The 12,986-nt window shown below is 42.7% G+C and overlaps 1 protein-coding gene across 1 annotated transcript in view; it reads left to right on the forward strand.

Annotated features, from left to right (window-relative positions):
* The first annotated feature begins 111 nt into the window (after positions 1–111).
* The window catches only part of LANCL3 (LanC like 3), a 32,362-nt gene continuing 19,487 nt past the window's right edge, over positions 112–12,986 (forward strand). Inside the window, exon 1 of the mRNA XM_026091488.1 lies at positions 112–672. Coding sequence (XP_025947273.1) covers positions 112–672 — 561 coding nt within the window. The remainder of the gene's footprint in view (positions 673–12,986) is intronic.

Genomic DNA, 12,986 nt, shown 5'->3' on the forward strand with positions numbered 1-12,986 from the left:
CTCCCTCTCTCTCCCTCCTCTTCCTCCCCCTTCCTCCCTCCCTCCCTCCGCAGACCCCGCTGCCTCCCTGCCGCCGCCGCCCGCTGCGCAGAGCGCCGCGCCGGCGGGGGCATGGCGAGCCAGCGCTGCTTCGCCAACCGCTTCGATGACTACCAGGGCAGCCTGGCGGCGGCGCCGGGCAAGGAGGCGGCGGTGCCGCTGGTGACGGCCACCATCGAGCGGATCCTGCGGGAGCTGCCGCCGCTCGGCGGCGGGGCGGCGGGCGGCCCCCGCGGCTGCCAGGGCGGGCTGTACGGCGGCGTGGCCGGCGTGGCCTACATGCTGTACCACGTCTCGCAGTGCCCGCTGTTCGCGCCGTCGCGGGAGGCCTACCTGCGGGCGGCCCGCCGCGTCGTGGACGCCTGCGTGCGCTACCAGGAGGGCGGCGGCGAGACGGACGCCGACACCCGCGCCGCCTTCCTGCTGGGCGGCGCCGGGGTGTACGCGGTGGCGGCGCTGGTCTACCGCGCCCTGGGGCTGCCCGACTTCGCGCGGCCGCTGGGCAAGTTCCGGGAGCTGTGCGAGGTCTGCGCGCCCCTCTCCTTCCTCGAGTGCGGCTCCGACGAGCTCTTCGTGGGCCGCGCCGGCTACCTGTGCGCCGCGCTGGTGCTCAAGCAGCGCCTTGGCATGGAGGTGAGGGCGGTCGGGCGGCGCGGGGTGCTGCCCTGCGGCCGCGGAGCGAGGGATGGCGGCACGGAGGGAGGGAGGGAGGGAGGGAGCTCCGCGGACGCCTCTCACCGTGGCGTCGCGCCGGCCGCTGCGGTCGGGGGGCGCCCTCGCCTCCGCTCGGTGACGGCAGGGCTTTCACTGGTGCTTGGGCTCTCACAAAAAGAAAACAAAAAACATCTTTTTCAGGTTGCAGTCCCAGGGCGCCTTTCTCTTGCGACTCTTGCTCCGCGGCGCGTCTCTCCGAAAATAAAGATGCATCTTTTGGCGAGAGAGGGAACAGGGGGGCACGAAGCGTGCAGGACGTGCTCTTTCTGCTAAGGCAGGATCGTGCAAGCAGGGCACACTGGGGGGGTGGGGGGGGGGATGCTGAGAGCATCAGTAGTTAGTTGCCTGGTACTGAGTTATTGGCAAGAGCTACCTTGAGCTTTTCAAGGATATTTCCATAAAATGAAGTTGGTAAGAAAATGCACAGTGTTGGCTGAAATAGAATAAGGAGCTTTATAATACTAAGTCGTACTGTGTTATATTTTGCATGCAAGGAACCAGATTTTCAGAGTCACTCAGACTTACTGATCCCACTGTACAGAAGCTAGTAGTCTTTTGGAAATCTGTGCTGTGTATTTTGGTGCTTTGAAGCTAGGTTCTTCTACAAGCGTAAGATGTGATTACAATTCAATGTGCTGTTGATTTCAGTAGTCAGGGTTTTACCCCATGTCAGTGCTGAAAATTCAGAGCTTCCACTGACTACGGGATAATAATTAATGCTACTGATTCTGTTTGCTGTGATTTTTTAGTTACCAAATGGTCAATGCTGTATCTGAGCAGGCATTTCTTAAACTGTGTTCTTGTTCTCTTGTCAGGTCCTATCTTTGTTTCCTCCATTAGTCACTGATTTGCAAGTTCAAATGCTTCTGGCTTTTTTTTCTCCTGAGAGAGGAAGCAACTACTACAAGTAAATAAATGCTGTAAAAACAGGGAGTTCTGCCCAATCCAATACCAGTCATTGCAGTCAGAGTCCAAGGAAATCCATTTGATGGAGGACTTGGGAGACTCCAGGTATCCAGAAAAGGCAAGAAGAATGTTAAATCCATTGATTTTTTTGACTGCCTTGAACAAAGATTCTTACAGTCCTAACCATTTAAAGTAGCATATGTGCTAAATGTTTCTTTGGACAGGATTCTGTCTGAAGAAACGTAACCGTAAAATGGTTGTGTTATGGTTACGAATAACATAACCATAACTTTTCATTCTGGCAGCATTTTCTGTGTGAGGAAAGCACACAAGTACTAAGGGCTAGATTGCTCTCTGTAGATGCACCCCAAGCCTACACACAGCGTACAGCAGCACCAGTCTGAGGGGATGGTTCCACACAGGGGTGCAAGTTGTCCTGGTAGTTTGAGTTGTTCTGGTACTCACGTCTGTGCTTATGATGGTATTGTGACATACCAGCTGTATGAGACAGCTCCCTGGACTCTCCTGCTCCATTTATTTTCCCCTTCTGTTTGTCTTACATCCTTGAGAGCAGTCAATGAACAGTCCTTGCAGTTCAGAGAGCAGGTGCAATCTCCTGACGCCTTCTGACAGGCAATGCAAAGAAGGGAAAAGCCCTCTTCTCCATTTGCTTGCTTGTTGAAGAGTTGTACTTTACACAGCAGTAAAGAGTTAAACTTCCCCACAGCTGAGCGCAGGTCTGCACATATTATGGAATCCCTTTAGCGGGTGGGTTTGAGGACAATTGTTTGGGGTTTATTTTGACACAGTCACAATAGGACACAGTCATCCACAACATCCCGAATCCAAATCCTATGTCCTCTTGCTGATGTTTCCATCAGTAAGCTAGGCATCCTTTCATATTATTTGTTTATTCTGTTATCACATTGTAATTTTAAGTGCATAGTGAAAGAAATAGAGAAGCAAAATAATTATGACTGTTAAGCGTTAATAAAAATATTTTTAATTTTAATAAAAATTTTAGAACTTTTAATTAAAGTATTTTCAAAATTAAAATATTTTTCTCTTTTGCTCTTTGTAATATAATAATGATCTGTAGCCATGTGTAGTCATGCCTGTGCAAAATTTGCATGCACTGATGAGAGTTCCTATTCTAACACAGGATTACTTGAGTTAACACATTGCCAGGCCAGATCCTGCATCTTTTTACATTGGAAAAAAGGATGCTCAGAGCAGGTGCATGTCCTTTATTACTCAAGGTCAAATGGTAAGTCAGGTACATCCTAGAATAGAAAGAATGTCTTGTGACTCTAACCGCTAGAAAATGCTATCTCCTGTAATTTGATTGTGCACAATCTCACCTGGATCATTGCAGTATGTTTTCTTTCTTTCCATGTTCTTTTTTGAGGCTGCTGTGCAAACTTTTCTAGCACAAACTGAAATCCATCCCTTATGTTGAAATATGGCCACTGCTGTCTCTGTGGTTGTTTTTTCCTCTGAATAAGTTAAATATACAAGAAATTGACTGCCATTGAAAACCAGTTTCTTGAACAAATTTTACAGTTTATGTTGTGGGCTTGATGTCTTTTCTGGGCAGGGGAGGGAGGAGACTGCTTTATTTCAGTAAATGTCAGTTTAGCTCAATTCTCCTACCCTCATACTGCAGCTCCTTGCTTAACAGTCTTGGTGTTTCAAAGCTTGACATGTTCTCCAGAAAGTTAATTGACTGCCCTGAAGGATCCACTCTGTTGAGTAACACTGACCTCATGTGAAGACAGGATTCGCATTCTGCTCATTTTCAGAGTTTCAGGCTAATAGAGCATTTTTCCCCAATGAATCAATTGGAAGGGTTTGCATGAGTAAGGGTTACTTGAGCTGGTGAGACTTTCTGTCTTTCATCATGCACAGTGATGCTATGCATTAGGGAAGATGTTTGTTTTCATCCTTTCTTTAATTTCCATTATACAGTAAACAGTGCTTCCTGGACAGAAATAGATAAAATATGATTTTGGCAGAAATGATGTATCATTTTTACTTGTTAAAAATAAATAAGATGTATGTACTTTAACTTTTATACTTTTCTTAACCTCAGTGTTCTCACTGTGTTTAGGGAAGTTTTGTTTTCCATTCTGTCTTCTTTAGATACATCTTTTTCTGATGTTTCTAGTGTTGCTTCGTTATGCATCCTTGGGGAAATCTATCACTCCTGCTTTTAATTCCATTCACTCAATCTCTATTTGCTTGTGCAAACAGTAGTAAGAGCCCACTGGAATGGTGGTCCCATCCTCCTGTTTGGATACCGCTGTCTCCTCTCCTTATTTTATCTCAGTGAGGTTTCTGTCCCATTTCTTGGCTGATGTGTGTCTTCATAGTTGCACTTTCTTCTGGCAATGTTGTTGTCAGATGAAAGAGGAAAAGGTATGGAAGTTCAAATGGCTTCTTGCATCACCTTCTGCAAAGATGTTACAGCCTTTTAGCACAGCTTAGGTTTTCTTTCAATAACTGGCTGATCCTGTGGGGTTGACTGACTTCCACTAGCTTTGGGATGCAGCAAAAAAGATGTAGCGCCCTACAGCAGTACACCACATGGGAGGCAAAACAGCATTTTGCATGTCAGCCCTATGCTGTGGTTTCAGTAAAGGGACAGTAATTTTAAAACACATTTCAGACATTGTAAGAGACCCTTCCTTGCCCGTAATTGGAGTGGTGGTCTGCTGAATCAGCACACTGAGCAGCAACACGGTCAAAACAGTTCCCTGGACTGAGCCACTGGGGCAATGACTGAGAGTTTGCAGAGATGTTATGCGCTTTCATGCCATTATCTGAGTAAGTTTTCTGTCTCCATGGCAGAGGCATCTCAGTTTCCTTTTCAGACCAACAAGATGCCATGAGCTGGTGTATGTTTCTGAGCTTATTGTCCCATTACAGGGAATGCATGAGCCTGATGTTATTCTACTGGTATATTGGGTCACGCAATGCATGGAGAGGCTGCAGAAGGGCAATGCTCTTTCCGGGAGTACTGCTTTGACTGTAGGGCCCTGACAGAAAGCATATCTTCCCTGGCTGCTGTGTATTACCGCAGCCTCCTTCCTCTGGGACCTCACGAGATTGCAGATGAGGCTGGCCAGCTTGGCCTGGGACATGGGAAGCAGGTGTAGCACTGCTGTGCAATTTCATGAGATCTGGGTGCCACAGCAAGGGAAGCGTGCGGCAGGACTGGTTTTAAAAGGCAGGGGAGCACATTGCATGTGCAGTGTGTGGGACTGCAATGGTCCAGGCAGTGTATTTCATAATATTGTGGGAGAGAAGATCTAAGTGAATGACAGTGCTTCTCTTTCAACTCTTCAGACATCTCTAGATGATCTGGCTTGTTCCTCAGGCTCTTTTCTATACCTAGTATATAAGACTTTGTAGGTTACTTCTCTCTATAATTTTTGGCCCATTTTTTTCAATCTCTTCTTCTGAAAGAGAGGAAGGAGCTTCTTGAAACCTGCCCAGAACATGTTCATTTGGGACTTTTAAAAATTAACTGTAAAGGTATTCATGCTGAATGTAGTGTTTATGACAGACACTTGATGGATTGATCTGAATGACATCTGCAAAAGCGCCCACTGAAGAGATGCACCTCTGACTGCTGTAGCACAAGGTCCCCACATCAGGCTTTTAATCTCACCTAGCTCTGAAATGGAAGGGCTGTCCTTTGAGGTCAGATTTCATTTTATCTCTATGCCCATTAAAGTACTTTGTCTCTGTGGAATTTGTCAGTTTATGTGAAATGTTGCAGTGTTTGAAATGTCAAATATTGTGGTGCTAGCAGGAGCTCTACTGATTTCTTTATTTCATTTTACACAGGCCAGTACACAGACTGGATGTGAGGTTTTGGCTGTGGAGAATTTAAATGAGATACCAGTAAAGATAAAAAGCTTTTGATCTTAACCTGCCTCTTTTAAATGTGTGTTCTTCTATCCATGGTTTTCCAAACCACACACTTAGGCTAAATTTTCAATTAATTTGTTTAATTTTCAATTAATTTGTTTAAATTGGTGAAATTAAATCAGGAGTTGAAAATGGAAGGCTTTTTAAATAAAAAGGGAAACAAAGGGAATGGATTTTTTTAGAAAGCATTATGAGACAGTTTGGGTCTAAATTTCAGAATTGCTCCATTTCTCTTCAGTGGAGTAACATGAATCTTTTTTTTTTTAATCAGCATTCTGATTCTGAGCCTGGGTCACCTAGAGAATGGCCACGTGGATTCAGTTCCACACAGTGAAAGCTGAATATCCAATTGTAGAGATAGAGAATTTAGTTTTGAAAATGTTGAATTTGAAGTATATTGTTTAACTGCCAGAGGAAAACATTGTAATACAGACATTTCAGAGTGGATCCTGCCAGGACTGGAAGTTTGATTGACACCAGCTTAACTGTACGCATATATTTTGTTGCAGAAATAAGGATTTTGGCAGTTTATAGCTGATGAGTGGTAGTAATCTGCCATTCTTGTCTTCTAAAAGGACAGTTTTGTACAAAAGCAGTATCAGGTTTCTCTGTACTTCTTTGTGCTGTTGTAAAAAATATTTGCCTACACCACATCATCTTTTTGCTGAAAAAGCAATCTAAGTTGTGCAGAACCAAAGTTACAATATCAATATTTAATAAAAGAGAGAGAGATTTATCCAGGAGAATTTCTTGTACCTGAAATGAATCTCTCCGCTTTCCCATCCTCCTCCTAAATCCTTTAAATTTCACATTCTGGAAGTTAACTCTTAACCCTGGACAGTTCAGTCACCTTCCTTATCACTGTGGAGAACTTTTAGGTCACCCTTTGGAGTCTATCAGTACCTCTCCTTAGCCTGCTAGAAGCACATCTATTGCATGCAAAGCATCCTTCTCTGCATAGCAGAGTGTACTGCCTCTGCAGCACTCCTGGTCTCAAGAATGAGATCTGAGACGCAAAAACCAGGAGTCAGAATGAGAGTGTTTTTGTGGACATGGTGCTACTCAGTTCTCTGGGCCTCTTGAGTATATTTGGTGTCTGATCTCTTGAAGCAGCCAGAGTTGTCAGAGCGTTTGAATTGAAGACCCAGCGGAGATCTCCAGCAGAGGTGTAGGGTTCAGGGTGGCAGCTAGTGTTATTCACAGCATTAGTTACTTATGGTCAGTTTGGTAGAATACACAAAGTTTTTCAAATTTATTGCCTTAATGTTTTTTTAGATTTTTATATTTTATGTTTTGTACATATGTCAGCAATCCCCTTGATATAATTCTGTGTTTCTTCAGATAGCTATATTTGGTATTTATGTATGCCTCCATGACAAAGGCTAGCGGTGATTCAGAGCGTGGTGTTTTTGGCATGGTTCTCACAAAGGACAAAGAGCTTAACCCTTGGAGTTAACTCCAAGAGTAATGTATCAAGCAGCACTGAATGGCATAGCAGAAAGAGAGTGTGTGTGAGCAGAGCATGTGCATATGTTGGAGTATGTGAAGGGAGAGAGACAGTGAAGACATGGAAAGAAATGAAGTTTGACAGAGACTGAAGAGAGAGGAGAAGATAAGAGCCAAGAACAGAATGAGAAAAAGGTAGAAGAGTAAAATACTGGCAAAAAATATAAAAATAGAAATCTGGAAGGGAGTAGTAGAATTCACAAGTAAATGGCAGAAAGGCAAGAAATAACAGAGACCCTGGAGCAGGAGGGATTAAAAAAATAAAATTAAAATCAGGTCCTCTGGCAAACTGGTGTGGATATGGTGACTAATATACTTGATTTAAAAGAAGAAGAACGTTCAGCAGAAGAGTAGGGGCAGGGAGAAAGAAGCCTAAGGAAGGGGCAGAGGAGTAAACACTGCAGTTGACTGAGGAAAAATACTTTTTTGTGTGCTCGTTTTTTGTTTGTGATACATCTGTTACCATATTCTCTTTGTATAGGTTCATACGTGTACTCACATAGCAGCTGCCATTATATTCAGTGCTTGACAATACCAAACACAAAATTGTGTCTGATATTCCATTGTTTCTTTCTCTGAGGAACAACTGAGATCACTACTTGATGTCTGGAAGCAAATACGGACATTTTCATGAACATTTCTGTGCTTCTGACACTGAGGTTTTCCTATTACATGCATATTATACTATAAATTAGTATATAACCCAAACCGTAATGCTGTTAGAAAACCTTACTTACCAGACTAAAGAAGTAAAAATGTAAAAGATTGAACTGCTTTAAAAAGATGAACAGAACACAGGAGGTCAACAACAATTACCAGTGAAAAAGTAAGGTGTTACAGCATTAAAATGGAGAGATAAAATTAAGCCTTAAATATCTCGGTAGTCATTTAATACTCATCATTAGGACATTAGAATTGTATGTAAATCAGGGCACAGCTATGCACCAAAAGTAGCAGGGCTCAAGTACAGAAATGATCCCCTCTCCTTCCCCCTCCATTAAACCAGTAGGTCCTACTTCTTCTCTGTTAATTCAGCTGGACAGTCTTAAAATCAACCCTCTGCTCTATCGGCAGGCTGTGTAAAGAATGCAGAGCAGATGTCATATGCCTGTGGCTACTGAGCCCAGTGAACAGGGATGCTGCTGCCATCAGCCCTGCCTCCAAGCAGCGGAGGAGCTTTGCAGAAAGGCAATTAAAATGGCTAAGTCCCATGGGCCTGCTCTGCTGCCGTGAGTGCATTTTAGCAAGACATTGTGTAAGGCATTTGCTGTAAATTGGAATCTTGTTTGTCAGCTAACTTCACTATCCCCCCTCCCTTCTTTTTTTTAATCAGAATTCAATGTATGCAATCAGGTCACCATTTTTGATGAGACAGTATGTTAAAATGCCTCTTTGTCTGTGTCTGTCATGCAGTTCTTGAACTTTTGACAAGCATGAGATTAAGCACTGTGTGATCTTGCGTAACCTTCTGTCCGCTCCATCACAACAGAGCTCAATGAAAATACCCTGTCAAAAACAATTATTTCATATCTATATTGTAGGATTGTTTTCAAGTAATAGTTACTGAACCAATTAATTTTTGTCTAGGAATAGCAAGGCAAAATAATTAAAATAACCATTTCAGGCAAACATGATCAAGATATCTCAATAGCAATCCAAGCTGTTGCTGAGTCATTTGGTGTTTCTCAGTTCAGAATATAATGTCTGAGAGCAGAACCATAAATCTGTTTTTGCAGCAGATCAGCATTCTTGAATCCCTCATTTTAATGTCTTAGTATCTCTTGTTGAAGAACAGAGCATCATCAGTGGGATAGAATGGATGTCAGATAGCACTGAGTGGTCAAGGAAAAAAATATTTAATCATGGAAGGTAAATACACCTTCTAGATGTCCAAGGCATTTAGCTATTTTGTGTGGCTAATATGTTCTTCACAGAAAACCTTGATTCCCTCACTGGCACAATGGTTTATGATACTGAAGGATTAATTGTGAGTAGCATAACTGAGGGTGGTGAGTTGGGGATGTACTGGTCAAATTTAGATTTTGGTATCAAGGAAATGGAAGATGTTCTTAAACATGCTTGGGCCTGGGGCTAGAAGATGCATAGGACAATTTCTTAAGCAGTCCTCTGCTGGTGAGTCAGCGTTGGAAAAAATTAGTGTTGGAAAATGGTGGACATTGCATATTCTGTACTGACAGTTTTCTGCCGTTTATCTACTCAATCCTGGTAGTCAAAATGGTAACACAGAATCAAAGGACTGGTAGGGACCTTGAGAGGTCATCTAATCTGTCATCTAGGCAGGATCATTCCTAACAGTATCTCTCTAACCTGTCCTTAATACCTTCTGATGAGGGAGGTTCTACAGTCTGCCTGGGCTGTCTGAGGCAGTATTTTGTTAGCCTTCCTATTAGAAAGCCTTGCCTAATCTGAATATATCTTGATCTAATTTAAGCCTGTTATTCCTTGTCCTGTCTATTGCCAACACTGAGAAGAAATTGTTGTCTTCCTCTTTGCAGCAGCTCTTCATATATTTGAAGACTATTATAATTTCCACCCTTAATCTTTTCTTCTCTAAACAAACAACTCTAATCCTTCTAGTCTTCCCACATGGGGCTTGTTGTCTACACCTCTAGTCACTCTTGTTGCACTCCTTTAGATTCCCTCCAGCCATTCCAGACGACTGCCAGAAGTTGGACGCACGGTCCTGGCACAGGCCTTTCTAGTTGAGCAGAAGGATAACTTCATGTTTCCTCCAGGTCTTACTTCTATTTATACAGTTCAGTAAGATGTTTGCATTTCACACCAGCATGACACTTACTCACATCCGGCTCGTGACCTGCTATAATCTAGATCTTTTAATAGGCTGCTGCTACATAGATAGGTATTTTGGGAAAGGCCAATGAATAAGTGGAGTAAGTAGAGGTGAGGTAATGCTAGGGAATCACTGAACCACAGAAATTGTGCTGGGAAATGCAAAATGAGAAGCTCCTGCAACTGGAGGAGCTTTGTTTCATTAATGCCAAATAATTTCCTTTCCTCTGTTTCCTGAACAAAACTGAGGATATGTCATTCTACTTTGTAACACTAGATGTGCCATGATATATTCAAGGGCATCTCTGCAGTAATAGTGTTCCTTTACTGAAGTATAGTTGGAACAATATGTTTGAGAGGACCATATTAAGTAGTTATTTTGTCCATATTAGAAAAAAGGAAATCTAAAGGAGTGTGTGCAGGCTAAACCTACTCTCTTCTTGTGATTTGCCTTTGTTAGTAATGTAAAGACAAAGGTCAGTATGAGCACTTTTCTGACTAACGATTCTGGTCTGCAGCCCTCTTTGTTTGTCTCGGGAGCTCTTTGTGCTTCAATGAAGGGTGTTTTTTATGTTCTTAGACCCACCACCAGCATGAGTCAGTGGAAGTCCATCCTTTTATCTTTATAAATAAAGTTTCTTACAGCTTCATTCAACATCACAAAAGGTGTTTTTTGGCTTTCCAGAACAGTGTTCTAACAGAAGCAAAGACTGTCTTGCAGTAAAATAATACTGTATGCAAAGATTGGAAGCATCTCCCTTGCCATAGATGTTCATGTGACTTTGAGCATGTCATTTTCACTAAGGTTGTAATTGCTGCCATCTTCTCTTTGTAATGCTAACCCCTAATCTCTCAATGTTTCTACCTGCCATCTGTAAAATTTTGAGTGTTACACTTCATTGTTTTATTTTTTAAGGCTAAGCCAATGGCAGAATTAGTCAAAATTACAGTTATAACAGCAATGGGTCCCAAAATACACATTCCCAAATGTAACTGTTTAAATCTAATGAGACATAAGATAATCAAATATGACGTTGGGGAATATTCTTAATGGCAGAGCAGCAAAACAATCTTCCTTCAGACTCTTTAAATAAGTATTGATTTATTTGTTCTTAATTTTGCAGAGCAGAATCAGTTATAGGCTTTCTCATGCCCAGCCGCCATGCAGGCTGCCATTTTTGTACATATGCATTTTGATGATGCCAGCAAAAATGTCTGGAAAAAATGCTTATGTAATTACTACAAAACCAGAAGGCAAAACCTAGACAGAGTTATAGTAGGAGTGCATTCAACCTATTTTGGTTTTGCTCTCTAAGCATTACAGAACTGTTAGCTTATTTTGTTGAATAAATATTTATTGTGGGGTAAATTTTTAAAAAAAGGAGGTAAGTTGAGTCAAATTCAGAGTTGAATCTAAAGATATTTAGAGGAGTAAAATCCACACCATCTGGCTGATCTATGTATTGTCATGTACCCACTTATCTTTGGATTTGGTTCGGAGTCATAGAATCACAGAATCACAGAATAGCTGGGATTGGAAGGCTCCTCTGGAGATCATCTGGTCCAACCCCCCTGCTCAGAGCAGGGTCACCTAGAGCAGGTTGCTCAGGGCTGTGTCCAGTTGGGCTTTGAATAGCTCCAAAGATGGAGACTCCATAACTTCTCTGGGCAACCTGTTCCAATGTTTGACCACCCTCACAAAAGAAATTATTTCTTATATTTACGTGGAATTTCCTGTGCTTATTTGCACCCATTGCCTCTTGTCCTGTCACTAGGCAGAGTGACTAGACTAGAAGAGCTTGGCTCCATCTTCTTTACGCCCTCTCATCAGGTATTTATACACACAGATAAGATTGCCCCTGAGCTGCCTCTTCTCAAGGCTAAACAATCCCTGAATGCACCCAAGGAACGCCAGAAGAATTAAACTATATTCCCATAAATTGCAGTTATTCCTGTCCCCTTTGTCTCTTTTCCCCAAATCAGGTTCACGGTGCTTTTCCACCTCCTTTGACTTCCCCTAGTACTTTGGAGGGGCAAAGGATTGCAGTTCTTCAGTCATGTCCAGTCTGCTGCAGTTGCAAGCAGCGAAAAGCATGAAGTCCAGAAGGGTTCAAAAGCACCACTCAGCACCCCACACTTACACAGAGTCTCAAACAGTAAATGCATCCCTCCTTGTTGTCAATCTTTGCTGTATCAGGGAAAGGCAAAATTTTCCCCCAATGGCTAAGTATTAAGATTGACAAAATTACTCCTAGCTTTTGCAGGCAAATATCCTGATGCTGAAAAGCTTTAGTATAAAAGATTTTTTAAAAAACAAAACAAAACTTAGCGTGTGCTATGGTTGAAGGGCACCTTCAGTGCCTTGCATCCCTGCAATGCTGAATGCCTGTTAGTGAAAATGCCTGGATGATCCTAAGATATCAACCATTCCCCACAATTAAGGGAGGACAAGAAATGCCCTAACACTACTAGAGGAAAATTCTTTCCTGGATCCACATGTTAATCAAGCACCTTAGATTTCTCTTTGCCAGTGGAGGAAGAGAGTTCCTTGTCCCACATTATGTGTGACTAGTCTTGGATGTATCAGGGGAAGGAGACAAAATCCTTCTCCACAAGCTGAGTTATATGCCAGAGGTGATAAAACATTCTTCCTGGTTTCTGTGGATACCCCTCAAGTGTAGGGGCTGGGGGGAAGGTTCTTTTGCCATGTTTCTTTTTTTTAGTGGCTTCTTTTTTGATTTTGCAAGACAGACCCCCAAGCAGACAGTCAGCTGGAGAGACTTCTGTGTCCTCCTGGGGCCTTGAAATGAAGTTGCTTTACTCCAAGGGCATCAGAACATTAAGCGCACAGAATAAGTAGAAAAGGCATCTGGCAGTTTTTTTTTTCAAACTACAAACATGTAGTTTGACATAATAAGCTTGACCTGGAAAACATACAGTTTGTCATTCATAGGTCCAGATAGCTTGCCACATCTTCCCGTCTTTCACCTTGCACAGTTCCCCCTATATGGCTGCAAAGAATAGTCATGTGAAACAACAAATCTGCTGAAAGTGGAGCATGGCATTGAGCACTC

The sequence above is a fragment of the Apteryx rowi genome, unplaced genomic scaffold (assembly GCF_003343035.1).
Source record: "Apteryx rowi isolate R43461 unplaced genomic scaffold, aptRow1 scaffold_905, whole genome shotgun sequence".
Lineage (NCBI taxonomy): Eukaryota > Metazoa > Chordata > Aves > Apterygiformes > Apterygidae > Apteryx > Apteryx rowi.